The sequence below is a fragment of the Calliphora vicina genome, chromosome 1, assembly GCF_958450345.1.
Source record: "Calliphora vicina chromosome 1, idCalVici1.1, whole genome shotgun sequence".
Classification (NCBI taxonomy): Eukaryota; Metazoa; Arthropoda; class Insecta; order Diptera; family Calliphoridae; genus Calliphora; species Calliphora vicina.
In genome coordinates, this window is record NC_088780.1 from 40,291,513 (window position 1) to 40,308,224 (window position 16,712).

The 16,712-nt window shown below is 29.8% G+C and overlaps 1 protein-coding gene across 1 annotated transcript in view; it reads right to left on the reverse strand.

Annotated features, from left to right (window-relative positions):
* IKKbeta (I-kappaB kinase beta) overlaps positions 1-16,712 on the reverse strand; it is a 54,022-nt gene that overhangs the window by 5,658 nt on the left and 31,652 nt on the right. The window contains exons 2-3 of the mRNA XM_065509870.1: positions 5,186-5,589; positions 18-1,052 (exon numbers count right to left, since the gene is read on the reverse strand). Of these exons, the coding sequence (XP_065365942.1) occupies positions 18-1,052; positions 5,186-5,589 (1,439 nt within the window). The remainder of the gene's footprint in view (positions 1-17; positions 1,053-5,185; positions 5,590-16,712) is intronic.

Below are 16,712 nucleotides of genomic sequence, written 5' to 3' on the forward strand. Positions count from 1 at the left end.
TATTCTTTAAAACATACCTGCCCATTTTGAATATTAAAAATCACATTCAAAACTACATTGGCATGTTTAACACTGCCAATTAACTCTGATGATTTTTTGTTCAACCTATCTATTGAATCTTTAAACAAAAACATCTGATATTCGATTTCTATGATGTAGTTATGCAGTCCCATTAGATAGCATTCTAAGTGATGCTGTTCATTTGTTAATATAAAATGAATATCTTTCTCAAACTGCTGCAACAACCACAATGGAATGTTGTCATCGTGTGGATTCATGCACATGCATGCTCTAATCGTATCCGTTAGATTGAAATGTTTTTCCTCAGCTATATTACATTGACTTTGTATTAAAAACTCGCCTACAAACAACATAACGGGTGGATTATCGGCATTAGTGGTGTCATACCAATCTGACACAAAGTAATCCACAGGATTTTGTGAATTTTTGTGTGGATGTAAAGGTGGATAGATAACAAATATATTATTTATATCAATACCATTATCATAAGAAATTTTTTGGAAAAACTCATGCACACTAGAGTATTCTTCGATGTCATAATAGTATTTCTTGTATGTCTTTATCGAAAATACTGAAACAATTTTTTTTTCAAATATTACATTAAAATCAGTAAAGAATTTCAATTCATTATTATTATTGCAGCCTCTTGTCTTGTAGTGTTTATCCAATGCTAAACGTAACCAATCTTCCATATACTTGTTAAAAATTATACTCGACTGATTTAGTTTTGGTAAATGATTAATAAATTGAAAATCTTCATTAGCTGGATCTTCGACATTTTGAACAATAGCAATGCATTTTTTGGTCTTATTTTGTATACTCCTCATGCGATTCACAAATGTCTGATGTGGTATGAATGGTTGAGTGCCACATACTATTTCGTAGGCCACTATGCCAATGGACCAATAATCGACAGTTTTTGTATAAGTGCCAGGATCAATTACTTCAGGTGCTACATAGTTGCGGGTACCAACCACACTTTGTGCTACAGTACTCTCAGGAATTTCACGTGCGTAACCGAAATCAGTGAGCTGAAAATATATAAAAAAAAAACAAATCTATATGAAAAATTTCGATAACAAATTTAATTTTTGAACTCTGCTGAATTCAACAATATTTTGTATACATGTTTTCTGTTACCATACAAAATTTTAAGTTCTTAAGAATTTCAAAATTCGCTTTAGTTTGGTATATTCATATATGTATTTTAATATATGCGTGCAAAATACCTAAAGTAAAACTGTTAATAACCTTAGAAATGTTTGGCAGATTTTATCAATTTTGATCTTATATTAAAGCTAATGAATCATAGATTTGAAAGTTTTTTTCTAGAAATCTAGCATAACAAATAGTCCTTAGTGAAAGGATATCTCAAAAAAGCCACCTTCGATATTCCAAAGATTTTATTTAAATATGAGCCATTGCACGATTAAAGCGGTTATTCTACAAAATTTCAGTTTTAAATTTAGTTATGCTATCTTGAATTAAAATTATCGTAACAAATTTGTATTCCGGGGATAGGAGTGTGATCGAAAAAATCTAAACATACATACATAAATGTTAATAAAAAAAGAGACCACTAAACTTACAGTTTTCCCTTCCATTAAGGTTTTTATAGTGGTTTCTGTCACTTTGTTCGAACAGGTAGTCCATCTCCGTTTAAATTCTCTTTTAACAAGAGCCCAATCCACTGGCCTTAGCTCCACTCTATTTGGAGGATTTGTCCCTCTTGGTACAAATACCACATTATTGTTCTTGTACCATTCAAGACCTTGCTTACCAAAGTGACAGGATGCCAAATCTGGCCAAAAATAAGTGGACACATTAAGAAGTCTTATGAATAATCAGCAACATAAAAATATTGACCCGGACGCTGCGAAAAATTTTCCAGAACATATGTTTCGTTGTCCATTATGCAGCAGGTATTTTTTTTATAAAATTTGACTTAAAAAAAACCGAAATTCCACAATAAAATTTCCTTTAAGTAAGACTAGAACTTTTTTAATTAAATTTTTTTTATGCTGTTTTAAAAAACATCGAAAATTTCCAACAAAAAAAAAATTGTTTTCCAAAAAAAAATTATTTTTCCAAAAAAAAATTATTTTTCTAAAACGACTGCGCAGATTAAATAAAAGTTTGTAAGGCTCAAAGGAAATTTTATTGCGATATAGAATTTCGGTTTTTTTATTTTATTCAATAAGCTAAACCGTTTTTCAGTTACGCGGATATATGTTGTGCAACCTCCTCCATTTTCGAAATAACGGTATATCTCGAAAAGAAGAGCTAACCTAAAAACACGGTTAGCACAACTAGATTCAGCGTACTCGAATTAATTTAACCCTCCGGGTGCCCCGCTTGACAGAAAAGAAAATTGTCAATTTCGTGCATAGTGTAATTGGTTAACATTACACCAACTTACTATAGCCTTATATAATACATCGTTGCTATGGACTTTGAAATATCTATCATTGGATATCCATATTGTCTATATTAATAATTGCCCTTATCTACAAATAAAAAAAATTGGGTAACACTGTCAGTGCCGAGAATATCAACGCTTCATTAAAAATCGTAAAGGCACTAAAAATAGCAAAGGATACCCTACAATGTATTAGGATTATTTAATATTAATTTTTTTTTAATTTTTAAAGTTTTAATTATAATTTAATGTAAGTGTACGAATTTAAGTGAAATATGAATTTTGTGATGTTCTTTAATTTTCATCAATATTTTTTTAAGGAATTGAGGTTTTGTTAACTTTTTTGTTGAAATACATATTTTTTGTTACAATTAATAAAATGACTTTTAATTTTTTATATAATCACCTATTATTGCCTGTATAATTTCATAATATTTAAAAAAAAAAAAAAATAAATATGTTATACGATTTTGAGTGACTCTCACTGTAGTTTGTGGGATCGCAAATGAAAAATGTAGAAATTACAAACGGAATGACAAATGAATTTTCCGGATATGAGCCTTATATATAGTTATGAACCCATAGTCACATAATCAAGCAGTATGATTTCTGACCACTTGAAACTAATTTCTGTTGAATTTTTTATCGATACCAAATATGTGAGCTACGACCTATTCTGTTTGTATTTCTATTATGTATTTTAATTGAATTTCATCTTTACAAGAGTTTTATGGGTATTTTAGTAATTATCGCAAGTGGAACTTATATGGGTTTTGGTTCAATATATGGGCCTATCACCATATAATACTGTAAAGTGATTTGATGGCGAATTATGGACCGATATTTAAAATAATCGTGTAGTACGATTCTTGGATACAGATCGGTGTAAAATGTTGGTTCAGCACAATTTTTTTTTGGATATTTCTGTAGGTTTAATGTGTTTTTCGGAAGTGGTTCTATATGGAGGCTATGACCAATTATGGGCCGATCATCATAAAATTTTGTACAGCGATTTTTATATATTATGAAATTTTTTTGTTTCAAATTTCTAAGAAATTTATAAGGGTTTTAGTGATTTTCGGGAGTGGACCTTATATGGGAGCTATGGTCAAATATGGACCGATATTCACAAAATCCAATAGTATGATAACTGGATACAAATTACTGATCTGTGTATAATTTTATTTTGATATCGATATGTTTTAGATATTTATTAAGGTTAATATTTTTTTCGAAAATGGTCCATATATCGGAACTATGACCAATTATGTGCCAATCTTCATGAAATGCTGTACAGTGATTTCTATTTATATAAGTATTATTTGTGTCGAATTTTAGCATATTAAAGTTATTTATAAGAGATTTATGAGTACTTAACTGATTTTCGGAATTGGACCTTATATGGGAGCTTGGTCAAATATGGACATATATTCTCAAAATTTAGTAGTATGATTTTTAATTATAAATTACGCATCTGTGTAAAATTTTGGTTTGATATTGATATTTTTTAAATACTTATGCAGGTTAGTGTTAGTATGAGCCGATCTTCATAGAATTCGGTATAGCGACTTTTGTATACATGAGGATTATTTGTGTCGAATTCCCACTTAATTTAAGTTTAAGTGATTTTCGCAAGTGAACTTTATATAAGAGCTATGGTCAAATATGGGCCGATCCACGAAAAATTTAGTCTTGTGGTTTCTTGTGGACACTGCAATTCTGTAGTCATTTTAGACCTATATTTCCGGAAGAAATTTGTATGGGGACTATGAGAAATCATGGACCGATTCCTATAATTTGAAACAGAGTTAATAGTTTTATCATAAAAATAAAGAGCATAAAATTGTATGGAATTATCTGCAATATATTTACACAAATAACAATAAATATTTGGAAATTTTTTTTTTCGGTTTTCTCACATTTTTGTTCATAACTTGGGTTCTACTGTACAGATTTTGCTGATTTTCAATACCAAACTGCTTAGGACAATAATAAACATTTTTTTGGAAAGTTTAATAAGTTTGTTTGTGTGTGTTGTACGTGAGCATGTTTTACACCTACACACAGACGGACGGACATGGCTCAATCGACATAGAATTTCATAAGGATCAAGGAAATATATATACTACATTCACCACTTGTGGTGGTGGAGGGTATAATGATATAATACTTAATGATTATTATCTCGAGATTTTGTATGAGTTGTTAACCATCCAATGGCTTATAATTGAGGAAACTATTTAGAAAATGGAAGATGACTTTTTTAATTTTGTATGAGTTGTTAACCATCCAATTACTTATAATTGAGGAAACTATTTAGAAAATGGAAGATGACTTTTTGAATTTATCCTTAGTTCAAGGACAATTTTTTGTTTCAACATCGAACAATTGAAATTGAGCAATTTTACATCATTATTCTTATATCAAATATGAAAGACAAACTAAAGCGAATATAAAATGTTTGAGCCACTTTAAATTTTGTATGACCATAAAGAACCTAACAAATTTGGAAGAAGTAAGGACATTTTTGTTTCACCCAATAATGAAATATTGAAAATTTCAAGTTTCTTGGGATGTGGTTAAAACAGATTTTTGGGAGATGGTTTCATCGTCGTTTTTTTTTTTGAAGAACAATAGTTTACTCTTAAACTAATGGTTAATATTGTGAGTTTTGAGTTTATTTTTGTGGAAAAATTAATTGTTAATGATAATTTCAAACATTTTAACCAACAAATTAAAATTTACCTTATAGATTTTTTTATTGCCCTCGACATGAGAAACAATATTTTCGGGCTTGATATCACGATGTTCAATTTTAACCGTTTCATGCAAATATTGGATTGCACAAAGTAGGGCATACAAAATATTTCGCACTTCATACTCTGTCAGACCATTTACATTTCGTATTTGATTCAGATGACTTCTCAGATCGCCACCATTACAATATTCCATTACAATGACCGGTAATGAATGCTCTACTTGATTTGTTCCAACCAAGTGCTGTAAAAACTCCCGATCAACGGGTACTCCACGCACAATGTAGGGGATTTCAAGATCTTGCATCCATTTGTATTCTTCTAACCAGCGTTTAAGCAAAATGCTTATTTCGTCTGGTTTTAATTTTGGATTGTCTTTCAAACGTTTGGTGGCTGTAAATTATAAAATAAACAAATAATAAGTAAATAAATAGACAAACAGTGCATTTGGCTTTCAATATAATTTTAATATATTTTTATATTTTCACACTAGTTCAGTAGTTGGTGCGAGTATGTCATAATAAGTTATATTATCAAATTTCCTAGAATTTAATCGTGTTTTTATTACAACAAACTTAAACAATTAATGAAAGAAGAACGAATGTATGTAAAACTGAATATCATGTTTATTAATAGAGTGAGCGCATGTTATAGAAATACATATCGCTCATTTGCTGCAACAACGTCATAATTTAAAAAAAGTCGTATCGGCTTTACTATTTTTTAAATAATGTTTCAACAAATCATGCGACTTCAGAAATAAAACCTGATTAAAATAGTAGATGTTTGTAATAAAAATTTTTACTTGTCAAATATACGAGAAAATATGAATTTTGATGTTTACAACAAAAAACACTCGCACACAAAAACTAATTGAATTTTATGAAAACTGATAAAACTACTTGAACGACTATAGAACGGCGCATATTTTGTATTCAAAAAACACGGATTTTGAGTTATGACGTTGTTGCAGTAAATGAGTGATATATATACAGGTAAGCCTCCATTTACGCGGTACTTTATTTACGCGATTTCGATATAACGCGAACTCATATTAGCACCCATTTTTTCAAATACTCGACTTTTTTACACGATTTTTATATAACGCGGCAACAAACAACAAGAAACGAAAAAAACACAACAGATTTCATTTTTGAAAACTTTGTTAATTTTTATGAATTGTTTGTTATGTTTTGATTTCTTTTATGTTACCCCGCATTTTCTCAATCTCTGGTTATTTTTTATCGTGACGATAAACTGACAGTTCTCATACAAACAAAATATTAATTGGAGGTTTATCGTTACGAAAAACGATAACCAGGTATTGAGAAAATGGGGGTTAGAATATTTTGTTTTTTTTTAATGGCATTTTTTTCCTTAATTTTCAATAAGAAATAATTTTTTAGTTGAGTCTTTTTAAATTACTTTGGTTTTAAGCATGGCGTTTTAAGTATGTTTTTTAAAGTACAAATAAAATAGTTTACTTAAAGTATATGTATGTATATCGTCGCCTTAAATGCAAACGGGAGTAACTACATTTTTATTGTTTTTACAGGATACGTTATAAAATCAATAATAATAGAGTATTCTTGGCAATTGTTCAATGAATCAAAAACTCAATTTTTGTGTAGTTACGTCTGCCTTCATTTAAGTATGTATGTATATATGTATGTGTTTTCTATTTAACGTGATTTTTAAGTCGCAATTTATTTTTTGTTATGTGAATGATGTATTGTTTTACGCGAAATAAAAAATTATTGGTCCCACAAAAGCATTTCATTCTAAATTAGAACCTCGTTTTACGCGAATTTGATTTACACGCTCTTTTTGTGCCCAACAAACCGCGTAAATGGAGGCCTACCTGATATGTATATAATGAGATCATATAGTTTGTAAATATATCGAGTGAAATACGAGTCTGAAATACAGATAAAATGGTAATACGATTTGCAAAGTGCAAATGTTATTGGATGTATGACTTAAAAATGCGGAAAATGTATGGCGTACATTTTGAACGAAGTTTTTGTTTTTAATCTGACATTTTGAAGTATACATATCTGTCATTTATTCTCACTTATTTATTAAACATTATAGTGTAAACCACTTTTTTTTTTGCTACGAAAATGTGGAACTTTGTGCCAACAAAACGTCTTATGCAGGAAGTTTTGCATTACTTCTTTAAGTTGAAAAAAATTCCCGATTGCTCACCAAAGCTAATGGTGAATGTGTTCCATCCCACTGTGGTTTAGAAACTTTTTTTGGAAATAATTCGGTATATTGGGAACTATTAAAGATATTGTTACGAAATTTCATATGTTTTGAGCTGAGCTGTTTTCGAGTTCATTGTTCGTTTCCTACCGCTAATGGGGCCAGTGCGTAGCCCCTTAAAGTTGGTCACTTTGGGTATCAATTTTTTTTAAAAAAATCGCCAAAAATCTATTTATTCCGTATGAGCTGAAATAAATAAATGAATAGTCCTTGAGAAAAAAATTCTCTTACAAGTGTAGGTTATCTCTATTAGTGGAAGAGATATTCAGGTTTATAGATTTATTTTTTTTAATTTTGCTCGATCTTTTTATGGTTTTTTAGATATGGCGGTCCTACGGAGGGACGAAATTTATTTTTAAAATATCAGCTATATTGGCGATAAAATTCTAAATAAAATAAAAAAACTTGCTAACAGTTATCTCTTCCCTATAAAAAGTTATACGCATCCAAAGATGGACTTTTAAAAAGGGCCGTGTTTTTTTACGTTTTGTCTCAAAAAAGCCCATATATTGTTTCTTTGTTGAAAAAATATTCTTCGAGACTATATAGAATTTTTATATGATCCGGAAAGATAACTTATTGCAAAAGCGAGTAAAGAAAAATTTGGCTCACTTAAGCAGACATATCACCCCCCAAAACTATCCAAACTTGGCAAATTTAAAAAAAAAATAGATTTGAGTAAAAAATTCTGAAAAGGCAAAGCACCAATCCACAAAAAAGTTCCATATTTGTATTTATAGCTTTTTGGTAATTATTCGAACTTTTTATATATATAATTTGAAAGTAAATTTTTAATTAGGCTTAAGTTCATTTTTATTATAATTTATTTGTAATAATTCAAAGAATATCACTGAATACTAAAATTTTTAGACAATTGGCAAATTGGAATGCATTTTCTACCCTGCCAAGGGCGTCATCAACAATCTTCATTGTCAAGGTCTATTTGTAAATATCATCTATTTAACTTACTATTATTAGGAATTAGAATATGGGAAGCCTAATTCATATTTATATTATTTGTAAATTAGACGAAATTTCAAATATTAGTAAGTTAAATAGATGATATTTACAAATAGACCTTGACAATGAAGATTGTTGATGACGCCCTTGGCAGGGTAGAAAATGCATTCCAATTTGCCAATTGTCTAAAAATTTTAGTATTCAGTGATATTCTTTGAATTATTACAAATAAATTATAATAAAAATGAACTTAAGCCTAATTAAAAATTTACTTTCAAATTATAGTTCCATATTTGTATAATCCCATATGTTTCTTAAATATTTACTAAGTGTTTTTACTATCACACCGTAAATCACGTCACTTTTTTTAGAAAAGTACCTACTGTGACGTTTTAGGAATTTCGGTATTTGAAAATAAAAAATGTCTAAAAGTCTAATGCCATTGATTTAAGGACATTTGAGTCTATATTGGTTCCAAATTTTGTTATGATATCTTTAATTGTTAAAATTTTACATTAATTCAAATTTTATATTTTTATTTGTGGAAAATCACCATACATATTATATTTTTTTTAGTTTTTAAGCTAAATGACGTCCCAAAATTTTATAAAATCATTTAATTTTACAATCCTCAAGTCCTAAGGTTTTCAACAATATCAAATGCTTATATAAAACATCTTTTTTTTACTTCTCAGAAGTTCCACAAAGCTTGCCCTCTTCGACAAATTTGTACGTTTTTTCATATAATGCCTACAAAATGTTACTAATGTGCTGTTTTTCTATAGCGAACGAGTGCTTTGAGTGGACGTTTTACATATATTTTGTTTTTGTTACAATAACAAAACACATGTTAAATTTCCACTCAAAGTACTCGTTCGCTATAGAAAAACAGCACATAACATATCAAATGTAAATTTTGTATTGAAACACACTGACTTAACAGAAATTTTGGTATACCATATTTTATATGAAAAAACGTACAAATTTGCCAAAGGGGGCAAGCCATTCTCAAGGACTATTTATATTCAAAACTTCAGCTCATTCGGATCATAAATGGATTTTTGGCGATTTTTTTTTAAAAAATTTATACCCGAGGTGACCAACTTTGAGGGGCTACGCGATGGCCCCCATTAGCGGTAGGAAGCTGAACAAACGTAAATCAACCATCGAAAACACCTCAGGTCAAACCATATGAAATTTCATAACAATATCTCCAATAGTTCCCAAGATACCGAATAATTTCCAAAAAAAAATATAATAATTTCTAAACCACTATGCATCGATTTCAACGTGCTAGAGATGGTTTGTGCGGCTCAGAAGTGGTGATTTTGACACGGTAGACAAAGATCACCCAGGCCAGCCGCACAAGTTTGAAGACCAAGAATTGGAGGCATTACTCAATAAAGATTGTTGTACTTTTACTTAATTTTTATGATTTTATTTGTTAACATAACAATACCATATGATGACTGTGAGTAATAAGCAAATTGCAGGACCACACTTAAAGTATTTATGTTTTTTTTTTGTTATATACGATATCCCAAAGTGATGCTTGCTGATTACAGCAAAAAAAAAAATACAAAAAAGCTAATACAGCTGTTGCTTAAGATAAAAGCTTCTAGTTGTGCTGTTTTATACCCTTCACTTTGAGTGTTAAATATTATCAGTATAATAAGTTAGTCATTATAATTGCAATTTTCACAATATTCATTCCCTACATACATACATTGTATAGCAAAATTACTGAATTTTGCTATTGATAACCAGCCCAATCAATCCAAAAATGTCAGAGATATAAACGATTTAAATTTTGTTTGGTTTTTTAATAATAAATAAAACGCATTTGTTTATGTTTTTAACAAAGAACAATGTCATATATATGATTTCTTATTTTCAACATTTTTGATTTACGGTACTCCCAATGACTTAAGGTAGCAAATATTTGCTCAAAAAAGCGTAACCACTTTTTTTTAGCTCAAATTTGTTTGACGTGTTTACTCTTACAATTGTTTTGTAAGATTAAACAGCATCAAATAAAATAAAACTAAATTTTTTGTTTTGAATCATCCAAAGTAAAATAACTTTTTGATATAAATAAAAGAATTCAAATAAATTGTATTTAGTGGTTACGTCTTTTTCGTCAAATGTTTGTCATGTGTGACCCTACCTTTAGACTTTAGCGGATATCGTTAAAAGGTTACACATTTTATTTCAATTATTTAAATTTCCAAAAAAAATCTACCCAATATTTTGACTTAAAAATGCGAGATTTACAATAGATGACGTATCTTTTGAACGCGGTTTTTGTTTTTAATGACTTATATGTATGTCATTTTGAAGGGTACATATCTGTCATTTATTTTGACTTAGTTATTGAACATTATTCTGTAAACAACAAAGTTTTGTTTACTTGGACAATGTCGAATTTTGTACCAACAATGTTCGAGGAGCTGAAACAAACCAATTGCTCACTAAAGTTTATGGTGAATGTGTTCCATCGATTTCAACGTGCGAGAGATGGTTTGTGCGGTTCAGAAGTGGTGATTTGGTGACGGAAGACAAAGATCGTCCAGGCCAGCCTAAAAAAGTTTGAAGACCAAGAACATGAGCTTCATCCAATAGCTGGAAAATTGGGTCCATACGAGGGACCTTGAAAGACAATTTAGCATGTCCGAAATGATGCTTGAACGCTATAAAAGAAAATCATTTTTGCAATGAATCATTACTTGCGATGAAAAGTGGATCTATTACAATAACCCGAAGCATAAAAGATCGCACGGACAAGCAGCCAAATCGACATCAAAACCAAACGGGTTCCATCTATTATGAGCTGCTGAAATCTGACCAGGCCAATACAGATAACCTGTACCGAACGCAACTGATTCGTTTTAAGCGAGCATTAGCCGAAAAATCCAAATATTACAAAATAAGTCCTACCCTAATGTATACATATTATAAGCTCAGAAACGTGATGTTATTAATAATTTTCAAATTGATAAGAATAACAATTGTGAATAACATTGTTTGTGAGTAGACTTATATTTGGAAACTGTGCAACAATGTTTTCAAATCAATACCATAAATATGTATTTACAATATTTATGCATACACCCTTGTTCAAAATAATAGGAGAGAGAGTTTTGTTCTATGGATCATTCCATGAAACTTTGTCGAAGAAACCATAGCTCAAAAATCCGTTCCTCGTTAACCATCATTAACTTACGATAAAATAACTCGTACATGGAGCAGTGAGTTAGCAACTATACTCTCAAACACAAGCAAATAATTTGTCGGTTCGATTCCCCAGTACATTTATAAGTAGGACCGATGAATTTTTTGAAATCTCGAACAAAAATAACTAGTTATTCAGTCAAATAATAATATGTAGTTTTCAGTTTGCTCCAATATTACTTGATGCCTTACTAAGTAAGTAAAGTTTTTGCTGGGAAGCTTGAATTATGAATTAGTTTAATGATTTATGATTACATCCACATTAGGTCATATAAATATTTCTAAAATATAAAGGTTATTGTTAAAAATGTATTCGTTGTTTTTTTAATTGAGGGCACTCCTATTTTTATGAACATAACCCATCACAAGTTAATGTTTTTAGACGAGCTGATTATTTTTTCTTGTCTTATTTAAATGATTGAGCTGTGAAATTTAAATGTGTTTTTATACCCTACACCATCATAGTGTGGATGGTATTTTGGGTTAGTGCTGATCTTTGCAGCGTGCAAAAATATTGTCCCAACACCACCAACCTTAATCTGTACCAATCTACTCACTTTCTGAGTCGATTAAGCGATCTCCGTTCGTCTGACTGTCGATCCGTCCATGTAAACTTTATTATCAAACTACAGGTCGCAATTTCAAAGATATAAGATAAGGACGAAGCCTATTGAATTTGGTTAGAATCGGTGCATTATTTCTCCTAGCCCTCATACAACTGCACGATCTGAGAATAGTTAAGCTCTCATAAATATATTAGTTATATAGATATCCAAACCGATCGGTCCATAATTAGTAATAGCTCCTATATAAATTTTAAAAGAAAAATGTTTATAAACAGTGTAGGGTATCATATGGTCGAGCTTGACCGACTATACTTTCTTACTTATAAACAAAATTGTATTGCAAATATACAACAAACCCAGAAACAACAAAACATATTGCCTGTTGTTTTTATACATGTTGTCGTTGTTGTTGTTCAACTCACTTTGTTTAGTTTATTCAGGCCTTTATTTTGTTTTTGTTTCGCCATACTAAGACTTTCAATCAATTGAGAGTGATGCAAATACAGTGGTGCCAACTTAAAAGATGCATCTTAAAATCTTAAAAAGGGGAAAAATACGTCGAAAACATACAGCTTTTGATAAAAATCGGATTTGTCGGACTTTTTTTGAGTTTTCTTCATAACTTTGTCAAAACCCAAGATTTTCTTTACTTTTGAGGAAACATTTTAAAAGAAGAATGTCCAAGCTTAATTTTCATTAAGGTGCCAAATTCGTAATTTTTGCATAAATTTTGTAAATATATAAATTTGGTGGGTCTGCGAACGGAATGACAAAATCAATTTTCAAATCAAACAAAAATCTAATTTTTTGGTGGTATGTTGACAAAGATGGTATTTTATTAAAATTTAAATTTTGTAGATTTTATTAAACTTCATTAAAATTGTGTATTTAAATTATTTATAGAATTTTGGTAACGATATTTACGATTATCTCGGTAACGGCAATTGCAGTTATTTCGGTTACTACAGCTTAGCGGTAACGGTAATTAACCGAAAAGAGTATTTAAAGGGTAACTGTAGCTTAGCGGTAAGAGTAGTTAACCTTGTTAACATAAATAGAAAATTATTTATAAAATCTGGTTATGAACCAAATACCAATTTGATCTGTTATTTAATAATTTAAAAACAAATTTTATAGACCAATTTAAATTCTTTAATGAAAAACAATATTTGGGGATTTTCTGAGATATTTTAAATACTAATTATGTACAGCGAAGCAAATTATCTGGCAACTTTGAGTTTGTTGTTTGTATTTAAAAAAAAAAAATAATGAGAATATCAATTTTATATGTATTTATAGAGAAATATTATTGAAACATAATCGAAAATGGAATTTTGTACTTAAACACGGCCGACCTGATTGCTTAAGTATTTTTCTATGCTATTGTAATAATATTATTATTAGCACACTTGATCCAACTTCGCAGAATTCTATTAAAATCCTGCTGGTCATTCGTGACACTTGTTCAATTCTGCCAAAAATTTGATAATTATTCAATGAATTTTAAACAAATCTGTCAAAAATCAAATCTATTAATATTCAAAACTTGTGTTAGTTCCAAGATCTGTCGTAGAGTGCCTAAAAGGTGTAAATTTACCCCTACCTAGGTAATGTCATGTTGAAGTGGCAGGTCTATTTCATATAAAGTGTTTGGAACTAGTGAACAATTTTGTGTTAGTTCCCTTCCCCATAGGGTATTTACAAATCTAATGGTATTGAAATTACAATTTATTAGCTGAAAAGTTGTATTTAAAAAATTATATGTACATATATAATAATTTCTTTTATTTATTATGTTGTCATAAAAAGATTTTACTTCTTTTTCATATTTACATAGAGGATTTGGGCCCAGGGATGTTAAAGTTGGTACAATTGTACTTTTTTTTGGTACATTTTGATCGACAAAAGTACCGTGGTACTACCGCGATTCATTTGGTACAATTTAAAAATGTTTTCCCCTCTTTAAATTTTTAATATACCAAACAAATTATTAGCGGAATTCACTATTAAGTATAAGGAGTAAGTTAAACGTACGAAATATTACTGACCTATTTTGATGTTTTGAGGTGCCCCAATACAATTGAAAATCCAAAAATTGCCTACTTTTCATATGGTCATTAAACAACCTTATACTTTATAAACTTTAGTTTTTATTGAATATAAATATTTTTATGTATTGTTAGGCCAATATAATTATATCCAATAATTAAAAAAAAACCTAATTTTTACTTGAAAAACTAAATTCACATTTCATACGTTTTACAGAACACATATGCCGAATTGGGTATTTTTATACCGAATCCACAAAATCGTACTTGTAGCTTAGGAAAGTGGGCCTAATCACTTGGTTATTTTTTTTACTGATAAAGGACATCCAAGGCTACAAGACATAAGGAGGGCATTGGGGACTTCCACTCCCCCCGTTTTTTAGAGACATTTATTTCTGTATTATTATAATGATGTGAGGGCACCTCTATATACACGATCCACCAAATGAAATTTTGCTTTTTTAATCCGCCAAATAGCACGTAATTTCATGAGAAAAACACATGCCCTTTGCTCAAAATAATAGATACACCTAATTGGAAAAAATTTAAATGGCGGTAACATTGAAAATTTCCTCGCAAGCGTTAAGAATACATCATATTATTAAAATTTCTATCTGGCAATGTCATGTCAGTCAAAAATCTGGCAACTATTTGCTTTCATGTTGATTTTTAAAAACGAATTTATTTGAATTACAAAAAATTATTTGCTCATAAAAATAGATACACATCAGTAATTTGTAATTTGTTTATATACAATTTTTTTTTGTGCAATTTTTTGTTCCTATTTACGTGAAACAGTAAGTATAATTTAAATTTTAGCAACAATTTTATAAAAAATAGGACTCTTTTGAAGAAAATGGGACGAAATCATCATTGTACCGAAGATGAGAAAAAAATTGTTCAAACGATGAGAAATCAAGGAAAATCATTACGGGAAATAGCAAAGAGCATAGGAAGATCTTTACATTTTGTCCAAAATGCTTTATCTAAAAAACAAAAAAGAGAAACTCGCGGTAGACCAAAGAAAACCAGTCCAGAAACAGATAGGCGGATCGTCCTTATGGTTAAAAAAGACCCTTTCATATCATCGAAAGCTATTTCTGCGGAGCTATGTAACGAAATCAGTCCACAAACAGTTCGTCGTCGTCTTTTACAAGCTAAATTGCCGGGAAGAATTGCCAGAAAAGTGCCACTAATGCGCCAAAAAAATATCAAGACAAGATTAGAATTTGCTAAAGAGCACTTACAATGGTCCGGGTGTGAAGGCGAAAAAAAATGGAGAAATATTGTATGGAGCGACGAAACAAAAATAAATTTGTTTGGAAACGACTGCCAAAGAAATGTACGCCGACCAAAAGGAAAAGAATTCCACGTTAAATTTACAAAAAAGACGGTAAAACATGGCGGGGGAAACATAATGGTTTGGGGTTGCTTTTCATGGAATGGTGTTGGTCCGATATTCCGAATAGAAGATACCATGAATGCTAGTGGGTATAGAGACATATTGGAAAACGTAATGCTTCCATATGCATCGGAAAATATGCCATTAATATGGACATTCCAGCAGGACAACGACCCAAAACATAGTTCAAGATTAGTTAAAAACTGGTTCTTGGAGAATAACGTACCTGTTTTAAGCTGGCCCAGCCAATCCCCTGATTTAAAACCAATAGAAAACTTGTGGAGTGAATTAAAGATAAGGCTTTCGAAGGAAGTTTTCAAAAATAAAGACGATTTATGGGAGAAAACGCAAAAAATATGGTACGAGATTCCATTGGAGAAGTGTCAGAACTTGATATCCAGTATGCCCAGAACAGTGGAGAAAGTTTTACAAAACAAAGGTGGATATACTGGATACTAGCTTTACTTTAATAATAAACTAATTTTTTTAAGATACAATTTATTAGCTTTTGTTTAATAAGAATTTTTAAAAATGTATCTATTATTATGAGCACCAAATTTTTCGAAATTTAAGAAATTTAATTTACTTTATAATATTTATTATTAATTATGAAATATTTTGTTTTTGTTTTTTACTCTCCTTTTAACTATAAATAAAAATCGACTGAATTTTTTTTATAATTTTACAATATACCATTATTTTTTTTCGTTTTTAAAAAATAAATTTTGGTGTATCTATTATTTTGAGCAGATGTGTACATATTTCTACAACTAATATCAATATTGATATTGTTAAAGAATGAAAACATTTGTAGTTTTTGATCGGTAGTAGCTAATTTACAAAATCAGATGAATGTCCATATGTTTCCAGACATTTCTAGAGTCGTTGCTGGAATTTTATCCATTCCACATTCGTCTGTAAAAGTGGCAAGAGTTTTTTCATTTCAAAATATAATCAATTCTCAAACAAACAAAAGATTGATTAAGATTGACTTATTCATGTTGCTATGATGTAAAAATTCTAAAAACTCTCATATACATA